Below are 21660 nucleotides of genomic sequence, written 5' to 3' on the forward strand. Positions count from 1 at the left end.
AATGATGAGTGAGCAGGACCACACTTGCACTGGGCTGCTTAGATATGCATTTCCTTCATCTTCTATTCAAACATTGATTCCACTTCAGGACCCCGAGGACTGACTTGGGTGGTTTGCTGCATCTCTGTTCCTTTCCCCAATGTGCTTGGATTGAATAAATCTCACCTTCCGCTTGCCACTTTCATTTAGTTAGCTTTTTTTGTTTTTGTTTGTTTTTGAGACAGAGTCTCTGTATAACCCTGTCTGTCCTGGAACTCGCTCTGTAAACCGAACTGGCTTCGAATCCGGACATCTGCCTGCCTCTACCACTGAATGCTGGGATTAAAGGCGTGAGCCACTAACGCCCGGCTTCCTTCTCATTTTTAATTTGGCTCTTTTTTTTTTTTTTTTTTTTTTTTTTAAAGATTTGTTTATTATGTATACAGCATGTATGACTGCAGGCCAGAAGAGGGCACCAGATCTCATTACAGATGGTTGTGAGCCACCATGTGGTTGCTGGGAATTGAACTCAGGACCTCTGGAAGAACAGTCAATGCTCTTATCCTCTGAGCCATCTCTCCAGCCCAGTTTGGCTCTTTTAATTGCCTTATTGAGGACGGGTAGCTGGAGCTGACTTGGGACACAGGTTGTGACCCCAAACTGGACAACACTTTAAGAGAAGTGTACACAAGGTATCCAGCAACTCGGCTGTGTGGACTACACGGAGCGATTGAAGAAAGCCGGGATGGATTGCTATCTAGCTCGGTGGATCTCCAAAGGCAGTTCCAGCAGAAGAGGCTTTCTGGATTCACACAGGACAGTTCTCAAGGGACTGCAGGGAAGAGGAGGCACGAGGGGCCCAGACATCTACAAGTGAAGAGGCGTTAGCAGTGCCTATACCCTATTTGAAAGGCAGAGGATTGGTGTTTGCACGTGAGGGCGGGATGCAAGGAGAGCGGAAAAACTCGCTCACAAATGACAGGAAATTTCAGAAACCGAACACTCCGGGGGACTTTGTGGACCAAAAGCCTCAGGTCGTCCACCTTTAGGATCCTCCCCGGGGCTATCTGAAACCCTTGTGTTTAAACACCTACTTTGGCGCGGGACCGGAAAAGTACACGGACCTCCACCGGAAGCGTGGAGAACCCGGTGGGGAAAATCGACGGACTGAGCGGAAGCCCGTGTGGGTCTGAGAAGGTGAGCTGCCCCTTCTCACAGCTGGGGACGCCGGGCACTGGGAAGCCCTAAGGAAGCCTGGCAGGAGAGGGTGAGGGGCTTCCTCTCTCCCAGAGCACCCCGCTCCCGGAGGCTGGGGCGTGGTCGACTCCGCGCAGGCCGAGAGCTCAACGCCCGGTCTTCAGAGTGAGTTTTGTCTCTAGCGTGTGACCTCGAAACATCACCTTTCCTTTTGCCTTTGTGATTGGAATAATACTAGTGGTACCTGTCCGAGGATTTCTGTGAGAACTCAATGAAAACACACGCGGAATAGTTTCTGGCACACTGTAAGCCCTAGATTTGCTATACGTAGGTGTGGATACCGTAGTCAAAACTCATCGTTAGCTTCGGGCTGCTGTCGTCCGATTGCTGGGTTTGACTGTATTTATTGCAAGAAATTATTAAACAAAACACGAAGTTGTAGTGTTATTAGAAAAGTAGTAAGATATCTGAATGTTTGGAAAACAGTTCAATAATGGTTACTCATAATCCCACCATTTTACCTGTTTACTGCCCTTTTCTCTCTCAAACCTTTTTGTCTTAAAATAGTTTTTCTTTCTTCAAAGAGGGTCACATAATGTCCAGCGTGTCCTTGAAGCTTCTGTGTATCAAGATGTCCTTAAATTCTTGGTCCTCGTGTCTCTATTTCCCAAGTGCTGGGTTTTGTAGTCTGCACCCAAATCTGACCAGAACTTTAATATTTAAAAGGTGTTCTTGAGTTAACAAGGCTTTACCTGGGAGACAGAGGCAGAAGGATCAGGAGTTCGAGACCAGCCTGGGTCACATGCGACTCTTACCAAAAAGAAAAGGAAATACAGAATCTCTTTGACTGGGCATGGTAACAGATGCCCGTAGTCCTAACACTTGGGAGGTTGGGGAAGGAGGATTAGAAATCCAACGCCTTTATTTACTTTATTATAAGCTAATATTTTGCCAGGTTGTGATGTTGCACGCCTTTAATCCCAGCACTCAGGAGGCAGAGGCAGGCAGATCTCTGTGAGTTCGAGGCCAGCCTGGTCTACAGAGTGAGTTCCAGGACAACCAGAAAATCCAGTAAATAAAATAAGTATTATGTATGGTGTGCGCGCGCGCATAATGGATGTATATGGGCACGCATATGTGTAGAGGACAGAAGAGTTTTGTGGTGGTAGTTCTCTCCTCCCCCTTTTATATTGGTTCTGGGAATTGAACTCAGGTTGCCAGGTTTGTTCAGCAACATCTTTATCCACAGAGCCATCTTACTAGCCCTTGTCTCAGATGATTCTTTTTTTTTTTTTTTTTTTTTTTTTACTTTTATCAGCATTTATTTTATGTGGAATTTATTCCCGTGCCATAAGTTTTTGTTTCTTCAGTTTCTTCTGGGATATCTTTTTCTTTTGTGCAACCTCCTGTTCTGACTTTGGAACAATTTGTTCCTTTTCAGTGAGGATCATCTCGATGTGGCAGGGGAAGCTCATGTATGGGTTAATCCAGCCATGAGCTCTGTAAGTGCTTTGTTCACCTGGATGTGTTCAATGACTAGAGAATCCACATCTAAACCCTTCAGCTCAGCATTACTCTCTGCATTCTTAAGCATGTGCAGCAAAAATTCAGCGCTCTTTTTAGGCCACCGGCCCTGTGTCCAGCCCCACTGTTTGGCCTGGGCGCACCTACCGACTCCACCATTATACCGCCGGAAAGGCACACATTGCTTCTTTAAAGTGACATCTTTCAGGTATTTGGTGGCTTTTCGGATATGCATACCCTTGATGGCCTGGGCAGTTTCTTGGGTGTTCTTAAAGTGAACCTGAAGATTTGAACCTCTCGATTTGCATGATTTCGTAGGGTTTTCTGGGTCCATCGAGTAGCAAACCATCTTCACGGGTCACCTGAGGCCACGTACAGGAAGAGTCAGATGATTCTTATGTGGATTAAATATGTCAGAGAATCTGTAAGTATTAACAGTGAGGTTTAACTTAGGTCTGTCATCTTTCCTTTCCTTTTCTTTCTTGCTCTTGTGATTCTTCAAAACAGGGTCTTATATAGCCTAGACTGGACTTGAACTTGTTATGAGCCAAAGATGACTTCCCGATCCTATTGCCTCTAGCTGCCAAATGCTAGGATCACAACCCGTCACCATCCTGCTTAGGTCTACCTTTGAAGTGCTCAAATAGTAATACCAGTGTGGGCCTTGGCCTACAAATTTGTCAGACAGAAGATCTTGGGAATCTCATGTACTGAATCAGAGAGCCTCTGTGACTGCCATTCCATCTCTCAGAAGAAGCTCTCAGGGTAGGTACGGACTTAATGCCTGAAGAAAGAGAGGAATTGGTTCAGTAGTGCAAAGCCTCTGCTCCAATAGTCACAGCTAATGAGTAAATAGAACCAGGTATCGCTGCTGCCTCTCTGGCTCTCTGCAATGCTCACCTTAGGCCCTCTTTTTATTGATAAAGTACTAATGTCCACATCATTTGGGCCAGGCTCTGGACTGAATTACTTGAGTTTACTTTTTTGAACCTATTGTGTCTTTAAAACTCCAGAACAAAGAAAATTTAATAAAAATAAATAAATAAAATAAAACCCTGCCAGTGGCGGTAACACACACCTTTACTCCCAGCACTGAGGAGGCAGAGGCAGGAGGATCTCTGTGAGTTTGAGGCCAGCTTGGTCTACAGTGCGAGATCCAGGACAGGCACCAAAAACTACATGGAGAAACCCTGACTCGAAAAACCAAAAAATAAAAAATAAAACCCCAAGAAAAAGCTGCTTTGAAGTTGACACCTCTTGAAGCAGCTTGTGGCACATACTTGAATTATTTGGGGGTTGATGGCCAACTCTGTGAAGCTGAGGTTTTGCTGTAGTCATGTTGGTAGTTTGGTTTATTTAGTGATAGGGTCTCATGTAGCCCAGCTGTCCTTGAACTCACTAGGTAGCTGAGGATGACTTTAAACTCCTGATCATCCTGCCTTCGTCTCCCAAGTGCTAGGGTTACAAGTATGGTGTCACCATTCTTGGCCATATTGGCACTTTTATTTTTATGATGCATAAGATAGTACTCTGCTTCTAAAAGCCACTGCTGAGTAATTGGGGGGCGGGGGAGGCCTATGAATTATACAGTACATGGTCTCTGTTGAGTTTGAACTTCTGATTCATTCATTTGTTGCTCTCCTGATAACCAATGTTTTTTCTGCTATAGGTGGAATTGGGCTGATTACTGAAGCTTATTTTCTCAATCCACGGAAATTTTTACATTTTGACTTTTTTCTTACAATGGCTTCCTTTCACAAATTACTGACTGGCACTTACATTCATAGAAACTTCCTGAAGCCAAGGGCTGCCTTGCATCCGTTTATAGGTGTTCACTTTGTACACTGTTCTTCCAGTCCTCTTCAGAAACAAGTGGCTCCTGCTGACAGAGTCTCCCAGAAAAAGAAAACTGAAGAGGGTTTACAAGAGGGTCACGACAAAGAGGTTGCCTTGGATATAACTTCTCCTGACAAGAAACCCGAAGTTAGTTTTGATAAAGCAATTAGAGATGAAGTAATAGAACATTTAAAGCTTTTGAAGGATGAAATTAAGGCTCATTGGATAGGTCCAGGAGGCCGCCCAATACAAGAGGTCATAATGGAGCAAGCCAGGGTCGTCTGGCAGTTTCGTGGAAAAGAAGATTTGGAGAAGTGGATAGTGACTTCTGATAAGACAATTGGAGGCAAAAGTGAAATATTCTTGAAAATGGCCAAGAACAACCAAAGTGCCCTGCTCTATGGGACGCTGAGCTCTGAGGCACCTCAAGATGGAAAAAGTACCCAAAGTGGCTACTGTGCAATAGTATCCAGGATTCCAAGGGTAGGTGAGGCCTGGAAGCCAGTTTTCTAGTGACTTTGGTTGTAGCATGAACTATAACAGACAGCTTGCTTTTCTGTAAATGAACACATCAGTTTTGTTATATATAGGCAGCTTGCCTCTAGGGATAAATAACTACTTGGCCTGAGTGTAAAATGGGGCAGCCTTGTTTCTGGGCATTGTTTGGGGTCTGAGAAGAATGGGGTGTGTCTGAGGAATCCTGAGATAATAGACTTTGAAAGGTATCTAGGGAGATCTCTAGCTTGGATTAAGTAGGATCACCCTATGGCCTTTTTTGGTTTTGAGACAGGGTCTCATGCAGTTTAGGCTGGCCTTGCACTAATTATGTAGCTGAGGATGACCTAGAACTCCTAACACTCCTGCCTTGACCTAAATGCTGATACTTAAGTGATGTGCCACCATGTCTGGTACTTGTATTAATATTTGACATTGCTGTGCTGGGGGCTGGGGAGATGGCTCAGTCAGTACAGTGCCTGCCACGCAAGCTTGAGGACCTGGGTTTGATCCCCAGTGCACACATAAGAAGCTGGGTGGGGCATCATGCTCCTCCAGGTCACAACGGACTACATGTGTTTGTTTAATGGCCGTGTATACATATCTGTTGTTATTTCACTGTGTCTGTGTTATACTAAATGTGGATACATTCTGTTGTCCCTGACTCTAGTACCATGTGGTTCATTATAGCCTTTCATCTCTTATCTGTAACTTGCCTCTCTAACAGAAATCTTCATCCTCTCGACATCCACTTACTTATTAATCCAACCCCAGTAAATATATAATGCAGTTTAGAATTTCCGGAGTTGTGTTGCCCAAATTAGTCTTGAATTCCTGGCTTAAGTGATCCTCCAGCTTCCAGCTCCTAAGCAGATGGGATTACGGGTATGCACACAACGCTTCGTGTCTGTTCTGCAGTGGGGATCGGAGCCAGGGCTTCGGTATTCTATGCAAGTGTCAGAACTTTAGCTACGCCCCAGCCCCAGTTTCAGAATTCTTAACCAAAAGCCATTTCAGAAATCGCATGTTAGATTGAAGTGTTTAAGCTGGGCCTGATAATTTAGGCCTGCAATCCCAGCAGTGTGGGAGGTAAAGGCAGGAGTTTTGCCAATTCAGGCTAGCCTAGGCTACTGAGTAAGTTCAGGACCAGCCTAGGCAAATTAGTGAGACCCTATCTCAAAATAAAAACCTTGGGTGTAGTAGTGCATTCTTGTGATCACTGCATTTGGGAGGAGCCTGGAGGATTGGAGTTCATGGTAATTCTGAGTTATAGTGAGTTCTGGGCTATATGAGGCCCCATCTCAGAAACTACCAAGTCCAAGGAGGCCTAGAGTAGTAGAGTGCTTGCCTAGCATGTGCAAGGCCCTATAACCAATAGCTACTCCATATTACAAGACAACAAAAAAGAACGTTGTTCATTTTTAAATTTTCTTTTTTTTTTTTTTTTTTTAAGGACAGGGTTTCTCTGCTTGTAACAGTTCTGACTGTCCTGGAACTCACTTGGTAGTCCAGGCTGGCCTCGAACTCACAGAGATCCGCCTGCCTCTGCCTCCCGAGTGCTGGGATTAAAGGCGTGCGCCACAACCGCCCGGCTCCCGGCTCAGTTTCTTAAAGTTTCTGTCTCAAGTTCTGCCCTGAGTCCCTGTCAGCCTCTGGCTGTCTCCGTGTGAATTCACTGGCTGTCTCAGGGCTGTCTCCGTGTGAATTCACTGGCTGTCTCAGGGCTGCCTAGAGGGGCTGCACTTCAACTTCAGCTGCAGTCTGGTGGTTCGCGTGGACATTATGCATTAGGGGGAAAAGCAGATGTAGGAGCGGCATTAGACTCTCTGTGAAGTAGTGGAAAAAGGAAGCTCCTTGTTCTTTCAGACGTAACCAGGGATGCACAAAGTCGTTTGTTTTTCCAGTCTTCCCTCAAAAAATGCATGGGATAGTTATGGTCAGTCAGAGCAGAAAGTAATTCTGTAGCCAAACACCCCCACACACACTGTGAAGTAATGAAACTAGTAGATAACTTTTTTGTTTGTTTTTAAGGTAGAATCCCCTAGTAGTTCAGGCTCCCCGTAAACTCACATCATATTTCCTGCCTCTGCACCCTAAGCACTGGGGTCACTGATGTGAGCCACCACGCCTAGTCTAACGTGTCAGTATGTTTTTCCCCGTGCTGGTGCTAAGTACTTTATGTACGTCCTCCACTCATCCCTCAAAACGGTCCTGAGACAGGAGATCATCCCGGTGTTACTGTGAGGAACTGAGGCTTTGCGAGTTGGTGATTCTGCAGGGATGCAGCTAGTCAGAGGGCGTGAGCATTAGTTCATGGCTGAGCATTGACATCTTGAATGCCAGTTGTCCTTGAGAGTGCTATAAATAAATAAATGCCTAGGGAAATGCATCCTAAGTTCCTTTCCTTTTCTCTCTTTTTATTATTTATTTGTTTAGAGACGGAGTCTTACTCTGGAGCGCCAGCAGGTCTAATGGCTGTAGCCTAGGCTGACTTCAGTCTGCCAGGAATCTTTGTGCCTCAGCATCCTTGGTGTAGGGATGACAGGCATGTGCCTCCACACCTAGACCTTAACTTCCATTTTTGAAGAGAGTGACAGCCTAGGCAGTTAAACACAGATTTGGGGCTTAAGCAGTGCTTGTACTGATTAGCTGAGTTCTCTGTTATCTCTGACATCTTGATATCTGTATTTTAGGACTGTGGGGAGGATTAAAGGAAATTATGCATGTAAATTGCTTGAATGGATGCTAGCTATTATTTAATGTGTGTGTGTGAGAGAGAGAGGGGGAGGGGAGGGGATGAGAGGAGTGTGTAAGCATGTAGAGGCCAGAGGGTAATGTTGGAATGTCTTGCTGTATCACTGGCTGCCTAGTTTTTGGAGACAAGGTCTCCTCTGAACCTGGAGCTCACCGTTTTGACTAGACTGGCTGGCCAGTGAGCCCCTGGGGTCTGCCCCTCTCTGTGAGTGCTGCAGCTACAGGTGGATGCTACCACTTAGTTTTGTATTGTGGGTGCTGGAGATCCGAACTCAGGTCCTTATGCTTTTACAGCAAGCACTGAGCCATCTTCCCAGTCTCTTGATTTTTAAAACTTGATGGAGTAAGACAGTTGTTATAAAATGGGCTTCTCAGAAGCCGTTGTTTCTTAGAACCAGGGAAGAAAGGTACATTAATTTCCATTTGGCAAACACAAATGAATGTCTGTCATATGGAAACATTGTCCTAGGTTAATCATGCCTTGAACATTACCTTAGAAACATACGTCAGTGTTTTGTACTAAAATACTGGTTTATTTGCCTTCTTGTGGTAGAAAATATACATAGACCGCCCTGTTGGGTTGGCAAGGTGGCTCAGTGGGTAAGACACTTGCTGCTAAGCCTGAAGACCCAAGTTCAGTCCCTGAACCCACATGGAGAAGGAAAGACTGACTGACAGAAGTTGTCCTCTGACGTCCATATGCGTCCCCCCTCCACCCGCCACCGCCCGGTAATAAACAACACACTGCTGACTTGCTGAGGGTTCCTACTATATACTAACTTAACTTTCTGTACCTTAGGGGGCTTTTGTGAGGAAGCTGTCTTATGATTGGTCCCAGTTCAACACTCTGTATCTCCGAGTCCGTGGGGATGGCCGGCCTTGGATGGTGAATATCAGGCAAGACACAGAATTTATCCAGAGAAAAAATCAGATGTACAGTTACTTCATGTTCACTCGTGGGGGGCCCTACTGGCAGGAAGTCAAGGTAAAATTTCAGTTCTTCACTGTTGAAAGTATGGTTACATTGTAGTTTCCTTTTTCATACTAATCATTCTTTTCTCATTTATTTTTATTTTATGAGCATTGGTGTTTTGTCTGCATGTATATTTGTGTGAGGGTGTTGGATCCTCTGGAACTGGAGTTACAGACAGGTTTGAGCTGCCATGTGGGTGCTGGGAATTGAACCCGGGTCCTCTGGAAGAACAGCTGGTGCTCTTTAACCACTGAGCCATCTCTCCAACCCCTACTAATCATTCTTATATAAAATAGAGGCAGAATGAGTAGAAGTGAGAGGACCTTGGGAAAGATTTAAAGGACACATGTTTTGTTTTTTTCATTAATAAGATTGAGCCAGGCTGGGTGGTGGTGCACGCCTTTAATCCCAGCACTCAGAAGGCAGAGGCAGGCGGATGTACAGCGTGAGTTCCAGGACAGTCAGAACAGTTATAGAGAAACCCTGTCTCAACCCCACTCCCACCAGAAAAGAGTCAGGCAAGGTGGCACATGCCTTTAATCCTAGCATTTTGAAGGCAGAGGCAGATGATTTCTGTGAGTTCGAGGCCAGCCTTGGCCTACATAGTGAGTTCCAGGACAGCCAGGACTGCATAGAGACTCTAACTAAAACAAACAAACAAACAAACAATAAATAAATAAGTAAATAAATAAAATAAGTTTATGGATGTATGTGTCTTAGTTTGGGTTACTATTGTTGTGATGCAATACCATGACCAAAAGCAAGTCGGGGAGGAAAGTTTAATTCACTCACACTTCCATACAAGAGTTTATCATCAAAAGCAGTGAGGGCAGGAACTCAAGCAGGGCTGGTACCTACCTGGAGGCAGGAGCTGACATGGAGGCCATGGAGGAGTGCTGCTTACTGCCTTGCTCCTCATGGCCTGCTCAGCCAGCTTTCTTACAGACCCCAGGACCACCAGCCCAGGGATGTCCCATCCACAGTGGGCTGGGTCCTCCCCCATCAATCACTAATGAAGAAAATGCTCCACAGGCTTACCTACAGCCCAGTCTTGTGGAGGCATCTTCTCAATTGAGGTTCCCTCCTCTCCGATGACTATAGGTTGTATCAAGTTGGCATAAAACCAGGCGGCACAGTTTGTTAGCTTCCTAGCCAGTCTACTTGTGTGTGGATGAGGAGTGTTTTGGAGGTGCTCTATCTACCGCTGACTTACATCCCTGTCTCAGACAAAAAAAATAAGTCTTCAGATTTGGCTTTTTCCTGTGATGCAGATAACTAGCATCCTCCACCCTCACCCCATACAAGGATTGCAGCAAGCGCTTCTCACTCGCTGGGAGAACACTTCACAGCGTAGCTAACACTTGGGTTTTCTGTTTTGAAGTAAGTGCTAAGTTACCTGTGCTGGCCTTGAATTCACAGGCCTGCTGTGTGTGTGTGTGTGTGTGTGTGTGTGTGTGTGTGTGTGTGTGTGTGTTCACGTGCGTGCGTGCAAACGCACGCGCGCGCCTGTGCGCCCACACTTATTGCCTCTTTAGTCTAAGGTAAAGTAGTGAAATGCTTCCTAAGACCCCAGGCTCAATCCACATCACTGCAAAAACAAAACCCTCAGAAAACTGCAGCATTAATACAAGGAGCTAACCATTTCATATACATGTCTTTGTTGTTTTCGAGACAGGGTCTCTCTGTATAACAGCCCTGGCTGTCCTGGATCTCACAGAGATCCACCTGTCTCTGCCTTTCGAGTGCTGGGATTAAAGGCGTGCACCTCATATACCTGTCTTTTTATAAACTTACTAATTTACCTACTTATTGAAATAGGGTCTTGTGATGTTGCTCATGCTAGTCTGAATTGAGGTGATCCTTCTGCCTTAGTCTCCTGAGTAGCTAGGACTATAGATTCTAGCGTATATGCCTCAAATGGTCTTGTTCCAGCTCTGACATAACTTGTCTCATTTTTTCAGATTCCTTTCTCCAAATTTTTCTTCTCAAATCAAGGAAGGATACGAGATGGCCAGAGCCCACTTGTAGTTGACAAGGTAATGCTTTCCACTCAGAAAGATACCTTCTTTAGTGAGATACAGTTGTTGTAGAGCCGGCTCAGTTTGTTTTCCAAGGATGGCAGAGGAAAGATTAAAATTCTACCCAGGCTCCTCTGTTGGGACAGATGCTGACTTAGACCTCCATCCTGGGGGACCACCTCTATCAGCATGCTTCATTTTATTTTAGCTGTGTAGTAAGATCTCAGAAGAACTTTAAGGAGACTCCATTAAGAGGCCATGCTGTACTGACTGTCTTAAGTGGACTACTCAAAGGGGAGAAGAAAGGAAGTAAAATGTGGGGTAGAGAGAAGCATTCGCTCAAGTGTGCTAGGACACTCCTGTAAATCCCAGCCCTTGAGAGTGAAGGCAGGAGGATCAGGAGTTCAAGGCCAGCCTGGGCTACATGCAACCCTATGTAGAAAAAAATGAAAGCAGTCTTGAATTTGTACTTCTTAAATTTAGTCCAGCAAATGAAGAGTATAATATGCTGAGGCTGATGGGGTGAAGACTCCATTACAGTGATTCCCACGAGTCTTTTGAAGACTTCAGAAAGAACATCGTTGTATCAGTGTAGGAGAGTCTAATCCATTTCTCTTATTTTACATTTAGATCTCTTCTATAGGACTCACCCTGGCAGATAAGGTGGATGGACCATTCTTCCTGGAAATAGATTTTATTGGTGTGTTTACTGATCCAGCCCATACAGAAGAACTTGCTTATGAGAGTTCTCCAGCTGTTAACCCAGATCTTTTCAGATAGAGAACTGGGGCAGATTTGAGTAACACTGAGTACTAGTCACAAATACAAAATAAAGCCTTTCTGTCTACCACTTCCCCCCAACCTTTATCTGCTGTACTATGTGTAGGGTAAAAAGGGCCAGTGAAAGAACACCCTGGCCCTGAGACCAGAGTCAAGGAAACAAACCCTGCCCCTAACCCACTCAGGAATTGAAATCCAACCAATCCCAGAACATGAAAACCAACCAACCAACCCCTGAGCATGAAACCAATCCCAGAGCACAAAAACCAACCAACCAACAAACCAACCAACCCACCAACCCCTGAGCATGAAACCAATCCCAGAGGACAAAAACCAACCAACAAACCAACCAACCACCTCTGAGCATGAAACCAATCCCAGAGCACAAAAACCAACCAACCAACCAAACCCTGAGCATGAAACCAATCCCAGAGGACAAAAACCAACCAACCAACCAATCCCTGAGCATGAAACCAATCCCAGAGGACAACAACCAACCAACCAACCAACCAACCAAGCACCCACTCCTGAGCATGAAACCAATCCCAGAGCACAAAAACCAACCAATCTCTGAGTTTGTCCCAAACTCAGGAATTGAAATCCTACCAATCCATACCCTGAAAATCTCTACCTTGGAAAGCTCTGCCCCTAAGAAATCCTATATAAGCCTTGTACCTGGTCAGTTTGGGGCTGCCCTTTCTCTACCCTGGCAGAGGCAGCCACTCTTCTGGATTCCTCCCTCCCAATAAATCTCCAGTGAGGTTTGTAGCAATGAATTTCTTTCCCTGGAGCAGAGCAGAGCTGTAACAAACCTCACCAGGGAAACCCTCCCCTGCTGGAGCAGAACTGTTAGGCTTGCCTTAGAGAAACCTTTCCTGGAGCAAGGACCGTTAACACTGCTGGGGATCCAGTCCCACGCTGGAACAGAGCTGTAGGTATTCCTGGGCTCCTGACTGCCAGGATACCTTTCCCTTAGAAGCTGTAACACTTACACTGGGAACTGAAATTGAACCCAGGGCCTCATGTATTCTAGGCAAACATGAGCTACGTTCCCATCCCCACATGAGCACTTTTTTGTCTCATTTTTCGAGACAGGGTTTCTCTGTTGCTCTGGCTATCTTGGAACTCACTCTGTAGACCAGGCTGGCCTCGAACTCACAGGGATCCACCTGCCTCTGCCTCCCGAGTGCTGGGATTAAAGGCATGCACCACCACAGGCTGATGGCAATGCATGTTGGTACATGTTTTGGGGGATGGGATGAGGTGAGGTTAAATGCTGTCTCTAAGAGAGAGCAGGTAAGGGGGAACCCAGCATGAAACCAGGGCTGGGGTGTAGCTAACAAAGGCACAGTGTAAGGAATGCATTTGCCAGGAAAGTTCCTGTAGGAGCACGTCCTACTTAAGGAAGCAGTTTCAAATAAGGCACCTCTAGGGCAACTGTGGTTGATCTTATCCACTCTGCCCTTGTTTCTAAACTGAGCTTTGAGGAAAGGAGTCTGCTGAATAAATATGCCATGGACATCCCTGGAAAATGGGATAGCCGTGTAGAGAGCTTGCCTTCCAAAGACATGAACTTAGTTTTTACTTTCAGGGGCTTCTTACATAAATAACTGTTGCTCATAGGCGATAGACTGGTTGCTCATGGGTCCCATTCATATAAAATGTCACAGCGTGGGCTACAGTGATGGCTCAGTCGGTGAGACCACTGGCTGCTCTGACAGAACCCAGGTCCTGTTCCCAGCGCCCACAAGCACTGGAACTGGCGTTCCAGGGGCTCTGAAGCTCTCTTCTGGCCTCCACAGGTACCAGTCAGTTCAGCTCAAATCAAGCACTTTCTAAGGAGCCTTGGTCACCGGGTTTTGTCACAGCAATCAAAAAGTAAAATAAGACACCAGTTTATTTTTTTGTAAGATTTAATTTTTAGGCCAGGTGATGGTGGCACATGCTTTTAATCCCAGCACTCGGGAGGCAGAGGCAGGTGGATCTCTGTGAGTTCGAGGCCAGCCTGGTCTACAGAGTGAGTTTCAGGATAGCTAGGGCTGTTAATACAGAGAAACTCTGTCTTGAAAGACCAAAAAGATTTAATTTTTAAAATTATGTGTATGTGTGTGGGTATATGCACATGAGTCCTGGTGTTCATGAAGGCTAGAAATGGGTATGAGATCCCCTTTAGGTAGAGTTATAGGCAGTTGTAAGCTGGCTGACTTGGGTGCTAAACACTGAACTTGAGTCCTTTGAAGAGTTGTTAGTACATGCCCTTAACAACTGGGCCATCCCTCCAACCTTAAGGGTCGTGTCTCCCCCGCCCCACCCCCTGCACACTTCTGGTACTGGAAATCAAACCCAGGATCCTATGCATGCTAGGCAAGAGCCCTGCCACCAAGCCATCCCACCTAGTACTATAGTTTATTTTTGAAACGGGCTCCTGTAGCTAAGGCAGGCAGTGAGCTTCTGATCCTTCTGCCTCTACTTCCTGAGTACTAGATTATAGGTTTATGCCACCACACTCAGCTCAGCTTTATGAATTTCTAGTACATATAAATAGAACTGTTGGCTATTTACCTTGTTATCTTACTATTTCTAGTAACAAGTGCAAGGCCTTAGATTTAAAACCCAATAAGAAAGGGAAAGAGAAAAACACTTCTTTACAGCCAGGGATGGTGGTATACACCTAACTCAGCATATACTTGGGAGGTAGAGACAAGAGGATCAGGAGTTCAAGGTCATCCTCAGATACAAAATGAGTCTGAGCTACCCGAGACCCTGTTTCAAGAAAAAAGGTTGTTGTGGAAGAGAAGTGGGTGGGGAGGATGTGTAAGTACTTACTGACCTTCAGTGGCCACCTCAGCCCTGGGCAGCTTACATTTAAAAAGAACGAACCTATCCCAGTGAAAACATTTTTATTCATGAAAACCATAAGCATCACACACAACTCAGCATCTCTGTGTGGCAGAGCAAATAACTACAGCTATGTCTAGCTGCTTCCTCTCCCTTACAGCTGGTAAGGGTTAAGTCTGACAGACATGGCAACTCGTACAGCAGCGACTCTGTTTGTCTTCGATGGTAACAGGTCAAATCCAGGGTCCAGTGTGTGGTAGACAAGTGCTGTACAACTGAGGCACACCCTCTGCCCTGTGGCTTTTATTTAACAAGTAGAGACAAAGAATTCTGTTTTAAAAATATGAGTGACAGTTGGCAATTACATGAAATGATCTGAACAAGGCTCCTATAAGCTAAAACATGTTTTTACCTTGATAAAATATTGATTCATAGCCAAATCAATAAGATTATTAGATTTTCCAGACTAGTGAACAAAAAGGTGGCCTCTCCAGCCTCCCTTTTCCTGTGAACTTGATCTCACTCAGAGTCTCATGCTAAGCTTCTGCTATGGCTTGCTGCCATGTGGGAAGTGCTCTTGTCCAGGAAAGGATGCAGGTCGTCCCTGTTAGAACTAGCAGGACCTTGACATGGAAAACCTGTCAAGAGCCCCAAGGACAGGACTTTAAAAAGCAGAGTTTTACAGGACATTAGGTGAAAACCACTTTAGTTGTGAACTTTAGGATGAGAATGTATTTTCAGAGGTATAGCACATGAAAAGCAGACACTCCACAAATTAGGACTGACAGTTATGGTAGAAAAAGCTTTGGACTAACGTAGAGGAGAGTATAAAAACACCAAGAGAAGGAAAACAAATCAGAAGGAAAGGACTGGACAGCATCACTGGGCTTTGGTCGTAACCAGGTTTCTTCGAGCTTCCAAGACCTTTGCCTTCTTCTCCTTTCGTTCTTGCTCATGTTTCTTCCGTTGTTCTTCCCTAAGAGGACAGACAGGCTCCATGTTAGCCTTACAGACACTAAAGAACGTACTGCTGACTTAGCATCTAGTTAAATGGCCCCTGGCACACTCGTGGAACAGACGTCAGCCAGGACCTGGGCTCTACCCACCAGCTGCAACGTTTGTCAGCACCATGTGCTAGAGTTGTTTGTCAGCACCAGGTTGCTAGAGTAACAGCATTCTAAAGTCACACATGGAGCAAGAACCAGAGGACACCTTGGTGAATGAATTCAGTGCCTGTACTTCAAAAGTTAGTTGTAAATGAGAAGTCTTATTCCTAGAAGTCAAACATAAGAGTTTGGCCACAGTACTAGAACTAGGGTCCACTGACTAGAGACAAGAAAAAACCTCCAGGCTCATGATGTTATCTTACACGTAGTAAAAGGTCTTGGTGGAAAAGGATATAGGCAAGAGGTGGATGATAGGCAACCTGTATGGAGACAGTCCAGGCGGTAATCTGATCCAGCCAAGACCAAGTGCAGCCCAGCCCACAGAAGGGAGCCTCGCAGGCCCATGCTTGGCTTGGATCTGTGTGGGACTTCACTCCTTACATGCCTAGTTTGCTTGGGAGTGGAGAATTGATACCTGGCCATACTTGAGCACTGGTGTCTGCAGAGATAGTTCCATGTGCTGTTGGGAAGACAGGTCCCACAGAAACATGAAGCAGTATTCAGGGTGCATTGCAAACCCAGTTTGGAATCCATTTTGTAGAGCTGAAAATACTTGACAAAATTTACATTTTTAAATAGGCTATCATTGGCGCATGCTTTTAGTCCCAGCACTTGGGAGGCAGAGGCAGATAGATCTCTTGAGTTTGAGGCCAGCCTAGTCTACATAGTTTCAGGACAGCCAGAGCTATACAGAGAACCCTGTCTCAAAAAAAAAAAAAATGTTATCATGTATTCCAGGCCCCTAGCTTACTTTTTTTTTGTTTGTTTGCTGTTTTTGTTTGTTTGTTTGTTTGTTTGTTTTTTGAGACAGGGTTTCTCTGTGTAGTTTTGGTGCCTGTCCTGGATCTTGCTCTGTAGACCAGGCTGGCCTCGAACTTACAGAGACCCGCCTGACTCTGCCTCCTGAGTGCTGGGATTAAAGGTGTGTACCACCACCACCCACCACCACCCAGCTCACTTTTAGGTTATGGGTACCACCCTTGAAAGTGATTAATGCCAAGCCTGAGGAATGAGCTAGCTCTTTAGGAGGAGGCTGTTAACAAGACAGCAGAACACCCTCCCTCTGCCTAGTCCACACATTCTCCTGACTCTCAAGTGGACTTATACCATTTGCCATCTTGTGACATAGCATGATTCCACCAGCACCCTGGACTTCCAGAACTGTAGATCAAAATAAACTGTTGTCTGTAGAAAGTCTAATTGCAAGCATTTGGTTAAATCAACATAGAATAGAATGGAATATTCCACTTCTGTCACTACTATGATTCTGTCCCTGACATGCTTTGGTACACTGTCTTCTGAAATTAGAAAATTTGGAATATGAGATAATGATGTACTCACCTGGTGTGGAGATGAGGCTGTTTGTAGGTTTTCCTGTGCAGGCTAACTCTGCTGACACACTCATTCAGAGAACTATTCTCTTTAGATTGACCCCAAGGTTTCAGCTTTCCTAGGTTAGGAAAAGGACAGTGCTAAGATTCTTTTATTCACAACTCTATTGTCTCTGTCTTTTTGGTTAACTGCCTATCAACATTTTAATGTATCTTGATTTTACATTCCAGACGTGAATCATATTATTCCTCAAAAAATAAAAGTGTGTTTTAATAAAAACCTTTTATTATTACTGTGTTTGTATGAGTGTGAGTACAAAGGTCAGAGGGCAACTTTGGAGAGCTGGCTCTCTCCTTCTCCACCAAGAGTTCTGCAGACAGAACCTAAGATGGTCAGGTCTATGCAGCAGGCACTCTGCCCACGCAACGGCTCAGCGGCCTGGGTCATATAGCCGCCATTTACATGTATTCCTGTGTACATGCCCTGGCGTGTGGGGTCAACAGACAATGGCTGCCTCTCTCCTTCCGCCGTGTGGTCCTAAGAACTGCAAACTCAGGCCGTCAGTTTGGTGGCTTCACCTGCTGAGCCGCCATGCGGGCCCTGCTGTCTTCTGTTTTAACTCTGACGCAGTCATGAGGGAAAAGCCCTAATACGGGGGGCTACAGCGATGCTCAGTGGTTAAGAGTGCTTACTGCTCTTACACAGGACCCAAGTTCCGTTCTCAGCCCCATGTCACGTGGCATACAGTCCCTGTAACTCCAGTTCCAGGGTATTGGATACCTTCTGCCTCCCTAGACAACTACACTCACATGCACACAGACAGACAGTACAATAATACTTAAAAAATCTAAACAAATACTAATAATTAAATCTGTTGTTAATCTAATTACACATTACACTGAATAAAACAATTACAACCAAATAATTTATCTTAAAATTGTATAAGTATTATGTTTAATAGAATTTTTTAAAAATCATTTCATATTTTTAAGGTTTTAAAGATGTTTCTAATTATATGTATATGTGTGTGTGAGTGTATGCCACCTGTGTGGTTACTGTGCACTTTATAGCTAGGCATGGCGGCTCACACTAGTTATTCCACACCTTAGGAGGCTGAAAGAAAAGAAAGGCCATGAGTACAAGGGCACAAAGGGAAAAAGAGAGAGTTCCAGATTGGCTTGTGCTACACAGTGAGACTCAGAATAAAAAACTCTCTCTGCTTCCAGCCAGCGCAGTGTGACAGGCTGGCTTCCTGCCATGGACTGTCTGCCTGGAACTGCTATGACACACATGTGATGGATGGTCAGCCTCATGCTCTGTCACATGGCCTTTGCCACCAGATGAACTGGACCCACCCCCAAATGTAAGGCACAACAAACCCTGTCTTTTAGAACAAAACACCACAACAAAGATCAAACAACAACAACCGCATACCCAAAATAAAGTCGATCTGATATACACTTTAAAATTGCTAAGAAGCCGGGCGGTGGGAGCAGCACTCAGGAGGCAGAGGCAGGCAGATCTCTGTGAGTTCAAGGCCAGCCTGGTCTACAGAGCAAGTTCCAGGACAGGCGCCAAAGCTACACAGAGAAACCCTGTCTCGAAAAACCAAAAAAAAGAAAAAAAAAAAAAAATTGAAGCCCTGTCTCAAAACAAAGGAGCAGAAACTCAAGCGGGTATTTATATACCTGTCTGTAACAGGCAGAGATAAAAAGCTACACGGGCTACCTTCAGGCTGACACCAATCTGTTACAAGTCATACTCCTGGTATGACATTTGTTAATGTGTAAGCAGGTCAGTTGGTTTTTGCTCAATGGAAAATCTTTTAAGTCAGGGATTCATGTGGAAGGAGGGCCAGAAATTTCTAGGACTTCTTCCAAGTCACAGAGCTTTTTTTCTCTTGTTTTGTAGTGTTCAGGGATCAAATTCAGTCTCATGCCCGCCAGGAAGCACTTTACTGCTATATATATTATAATATCTCGTGTGCGCACACACACACACCCTCCAGCCTTTTGATATCTTTTGATGCAGAACTGTTGAAAGTCTTCTACTAGCCTTGTCCTTCCAGACAGTTCCACATACCTTTGTGTGGCTTGTAGGTGAGGGGACGAGACAAGCTTGCCTGGAGATCAAACACCGGCTTCTTACTGGAGCCTGGAGTCTGTGCTGCTTCAGCTGACCACTGGAACGGGGGAAGAACTGAAAAAGCACAACACCAAAGAACTTCATTTCTTCTTTTGTTTTTGTTTTTGGTCTTTTTGGGGCAGAGTTTTTCTGTGAAACAGTCTTGGCTGTCCTGGAACTCACTCTGTAGACCAGGCTGTCCTCAACCACCTGCCTCTGCATGTCCCCTCCCTCCAGGGCTGGGATTAAAGGTGTGCACCACCATGCCCAGCTAGAACTTAATTATTTAAACAAAAAAAATTACACAGCTTAAAACTTTATTTCTTAGACTCGTCTTATGTGTAGGAGTATTCTGCCTGCATGTCTGTGTACCACACATGCCTGTGCCCAGGGACTTAAGAGGGATATTGGATCACTTGGAACTGGAGTCACAGTGTGAGCTGTCACATGGGTGCTGGGAATTGAATACAGGTCCTCTGAAGAGCAGCAAGTACTCCTAACTGCTGAGCCATCTCTCCAGCTCCCCAGATAACAGGTTCTTATCAAAGTATCATTTTACCATTTAAAAATATCTACATTAGGGATGAAATGTTTTGTTCCCATCTTTCATTCCCATGATGAAATGGAATCTTGAGAAGAATCATTCCCCACGAATGGGATTAGTGCATTATAAAGAATCCCTACAGTGTATCCTAGTTCAGGGTGGTGGTTGAATAAGGATTCAATACAGACTCCTGTATTTGAAAGCTTCACCGGGGGTGGAACTCCTTGATAGGCCGAGAAGGATTAGGAAGTGGGGCTTTATTGGAGGAAGTGCGTCACTGAGAGTGGCCTTTGATATCAAAAGCCCGGGCCAGGCCCTGCCTCTGCCTGCTGCCTGCTGCTCAGACTGTCGAGTTCTCTGCTCTTTCCCAATCACCATGTCCGGGTGCGGCCATGCTCCCTGCCGAGATGAAACTGTAAGCAAGTCCCCAGTTAAATGCTTTCTTTATAAGTTGCCTTGGTCATGGCATCTCTTCCCAGCAACAGAACAGGGACTAAGACACTTAGTTTGCCATTTCAGGGTGTGACTGGACACCAGCAGCGTGGTAGTTGAAGGGCCTTTACTCGGTCCCAATCCCGAGCTAGCCTCCAGAGCGAAGACATTTCTTTTGTTATGAGCCACTCAGCCCTTGGTAGTTTATTATAAGATGCTGAATTAATCCATACGGATTATGTGATGTAGATGTTGGGCTCAAAGGCAGGAAAGAAGGGGTGTGAACATAACTACTAAGGTCTGTTCCCCAGTTAGCAGCCCCTAAATATTCTGAATGGTTCAACACTTTCCAGGATCATCTGGGAGTAGCGGGGGCTGGGAAATGGCTCACCAGATGAGGTGCTTCTGATGAAGCCTAACCTCCTGAATTTGATCCTGGAAACCCACATGGTGGTAAGGGAAACTGAGGCCCACAAGTTGACCTCTGACCTCCAGATGTGTGCTCTGGCACACATGCATGTGCATACACATACATACTTGATCTTTTTTTTTTTTTTAATAAAAAAGAGAAAAGCTGATAGCCATCATGGGGAGTGACAGGGCGTGACTCTAACTGTAGCTCTTGAAAGGTGAAGGCAGGAAGGCGGGAGTTCAAGCCAGCCTCAGCTACACAAGACCCTGTCTCAGAAAGCAAATGAAAAAAATGAATAGAGGGTTAGAGTGGTTTGGAGCATGCACTGTTTTTCCAGGACCTGAGTTCAATTCCCAGCACCCACATCAGGTGGTTCACAACTACCTGTAACTCCAGCTCCAGGGAAAGCTGATAACTTTTAGTCTCTATGGGCACCTGTACTCATGTGCTCATACCTACCCACAGTTAAATACACATAACCAAAAGAAGTTAATCTTAAAAAATTAATTAATTAAGCCAGCTCATTTAGAACCCCAGCACTCAGAAAGCTGAGGCAGGAGGACTGTTGTGAGGTGCTGTACACTAGTCTCGATCCTGTGTTGAGAACAAATTTGTATACTTCCACAGCTTATGATGTGTTCTGGAGGAACCTATATGTCTTTGGGGGATAAACTGAAATATATCCCTATTATTGAAATACCATAAAAATAACTAAACATGTTTGAATCTTGAAATATTCTGTTGAGTGAAAAAGTCACAGGAATAAAAGTCAGAGTTAAATTTTATTCATGTAAAATCAAATCTGGTAATGGGGGTAGGGGCACAAAATAGCATCTCATTTTACTGAGCCCCTGAGTTCCTTAGCAGAGAGCACTCAGGACGAGTCGGGCCTCATGTCTTTATCTCTGAGCAATGGTAAACCCTCTTGTTATTGTGAGGTAGGTGCTGTTCAGGCCTGAGCTCTTTGTAAAATGACACAGACGTAGCTATTAACCAATTTTTTCTGATCACCCCTGCCCAGGCTAGTTCTTCCTGTTTAGAGCGCCAAGCAGAATGTCTACTGGGCCAGATGAGAGGTCATTTAAGGGGAGAATTCTGTGAACTTCCTCTTCTCATCTCTGCACTCTGTGAGTGTGTGTGTGTGTGTGTGTGAGAGAGAGAGAGAGACAGACAGACAGACAGACAGATAGACAGACAGACACAAAGAGAGCAAGCACACATTTTGAGGTCAGGTACCACCCATTGTCTCTCACAAT

At 45.1% G+C, this 21660-nt stretch overlaps 2 protein-coding genes and 1 pseudogene across 6 annotated transcripts in view; 1 reads left to right on the top strand and 2 right to left on the bottom strand.

Moving 5' to 3' along the window:
• The first annotated feature begins 1073 nt into the window (after positions 1-1073).
• Positions 1074-11637, top strand: Ndufaf1 (NADH:ubiquinone oxidoreductase complex assembly factor 1). Of its 5 annotated transcripts, none has more exons than XM_028854434.1 (6): positions 1183-1341; positions 3208-3465; positions 4370-5019; positions 8585-8770; positions 10720-10794; positions 11407-11626. In XM_028854434.1, exons 3-6 carry the CDS (start codon positions 4444-4446, stop codon positions 11554-11556), a joined length of 987 nt encoding a protein of 328 aa, XP_028710267.1. In that variant the 5' UTR covers positions 1183-1341; positions 3208-3465; positions 4370-4443; the 3' UTR covers positions 11557-11626. The 5 variants fall into 5 exon arrangements, with proteins under 5 accessions (XP_028710271.1, XP_028710267.1, XP_028710265.1 ...); XM_037205125.1 differs by lacking the exon at positions 1183-1341 and adding an exon at positions 3035-3124 and having other exon boundaries at positions 3281-3465; XM_028854438.2 differs by lacking the exons at positions 1183-1341; positions 3208-3465 and adding an exon at positions 1074-1176.
• Positions 2506-3049, bottom strand: LOC114681128 (annotated as a pseudogene).
• A 2802-nt stretch (positions 11638-14439) lies between the features above and the next one.
• Positions 14440-21660, bottom strand: part of LOC114681132 (nucleolar and spindle-associated protein 1) — a 28113-nt gene continuing 20892 nt past the window's right edge. Inside the window, 3 exon segments of the mRNA XM_037205126.1 lie at positions 14440-15370; positions 16902-17010; positions 18975-19091. Coding sequence (XP_037061021.1) covers positions 15274-15370; positions 16902-17010; positions 18975-19091 — 323 coding nt within the window. The 3' untranslated portion in view covers positions 14440-15273.

The sequence above is a fragment of the Peromyscus leucopus genome, chromosome 4 (assembly GCF_004664715.2).
Source record: "Peromyscus leucopus breed LL Stock chromosome 4, UCI_PerLeu_2.1, whole genome shotgun sequence".
In the NCBI taxonomy this organism is placed as follows: Eukaryota; Metazoa; Chordata; class Mammalia; order Rodentia; family Cricetidae; genus Peromyscus; species Peromyscus leucopus.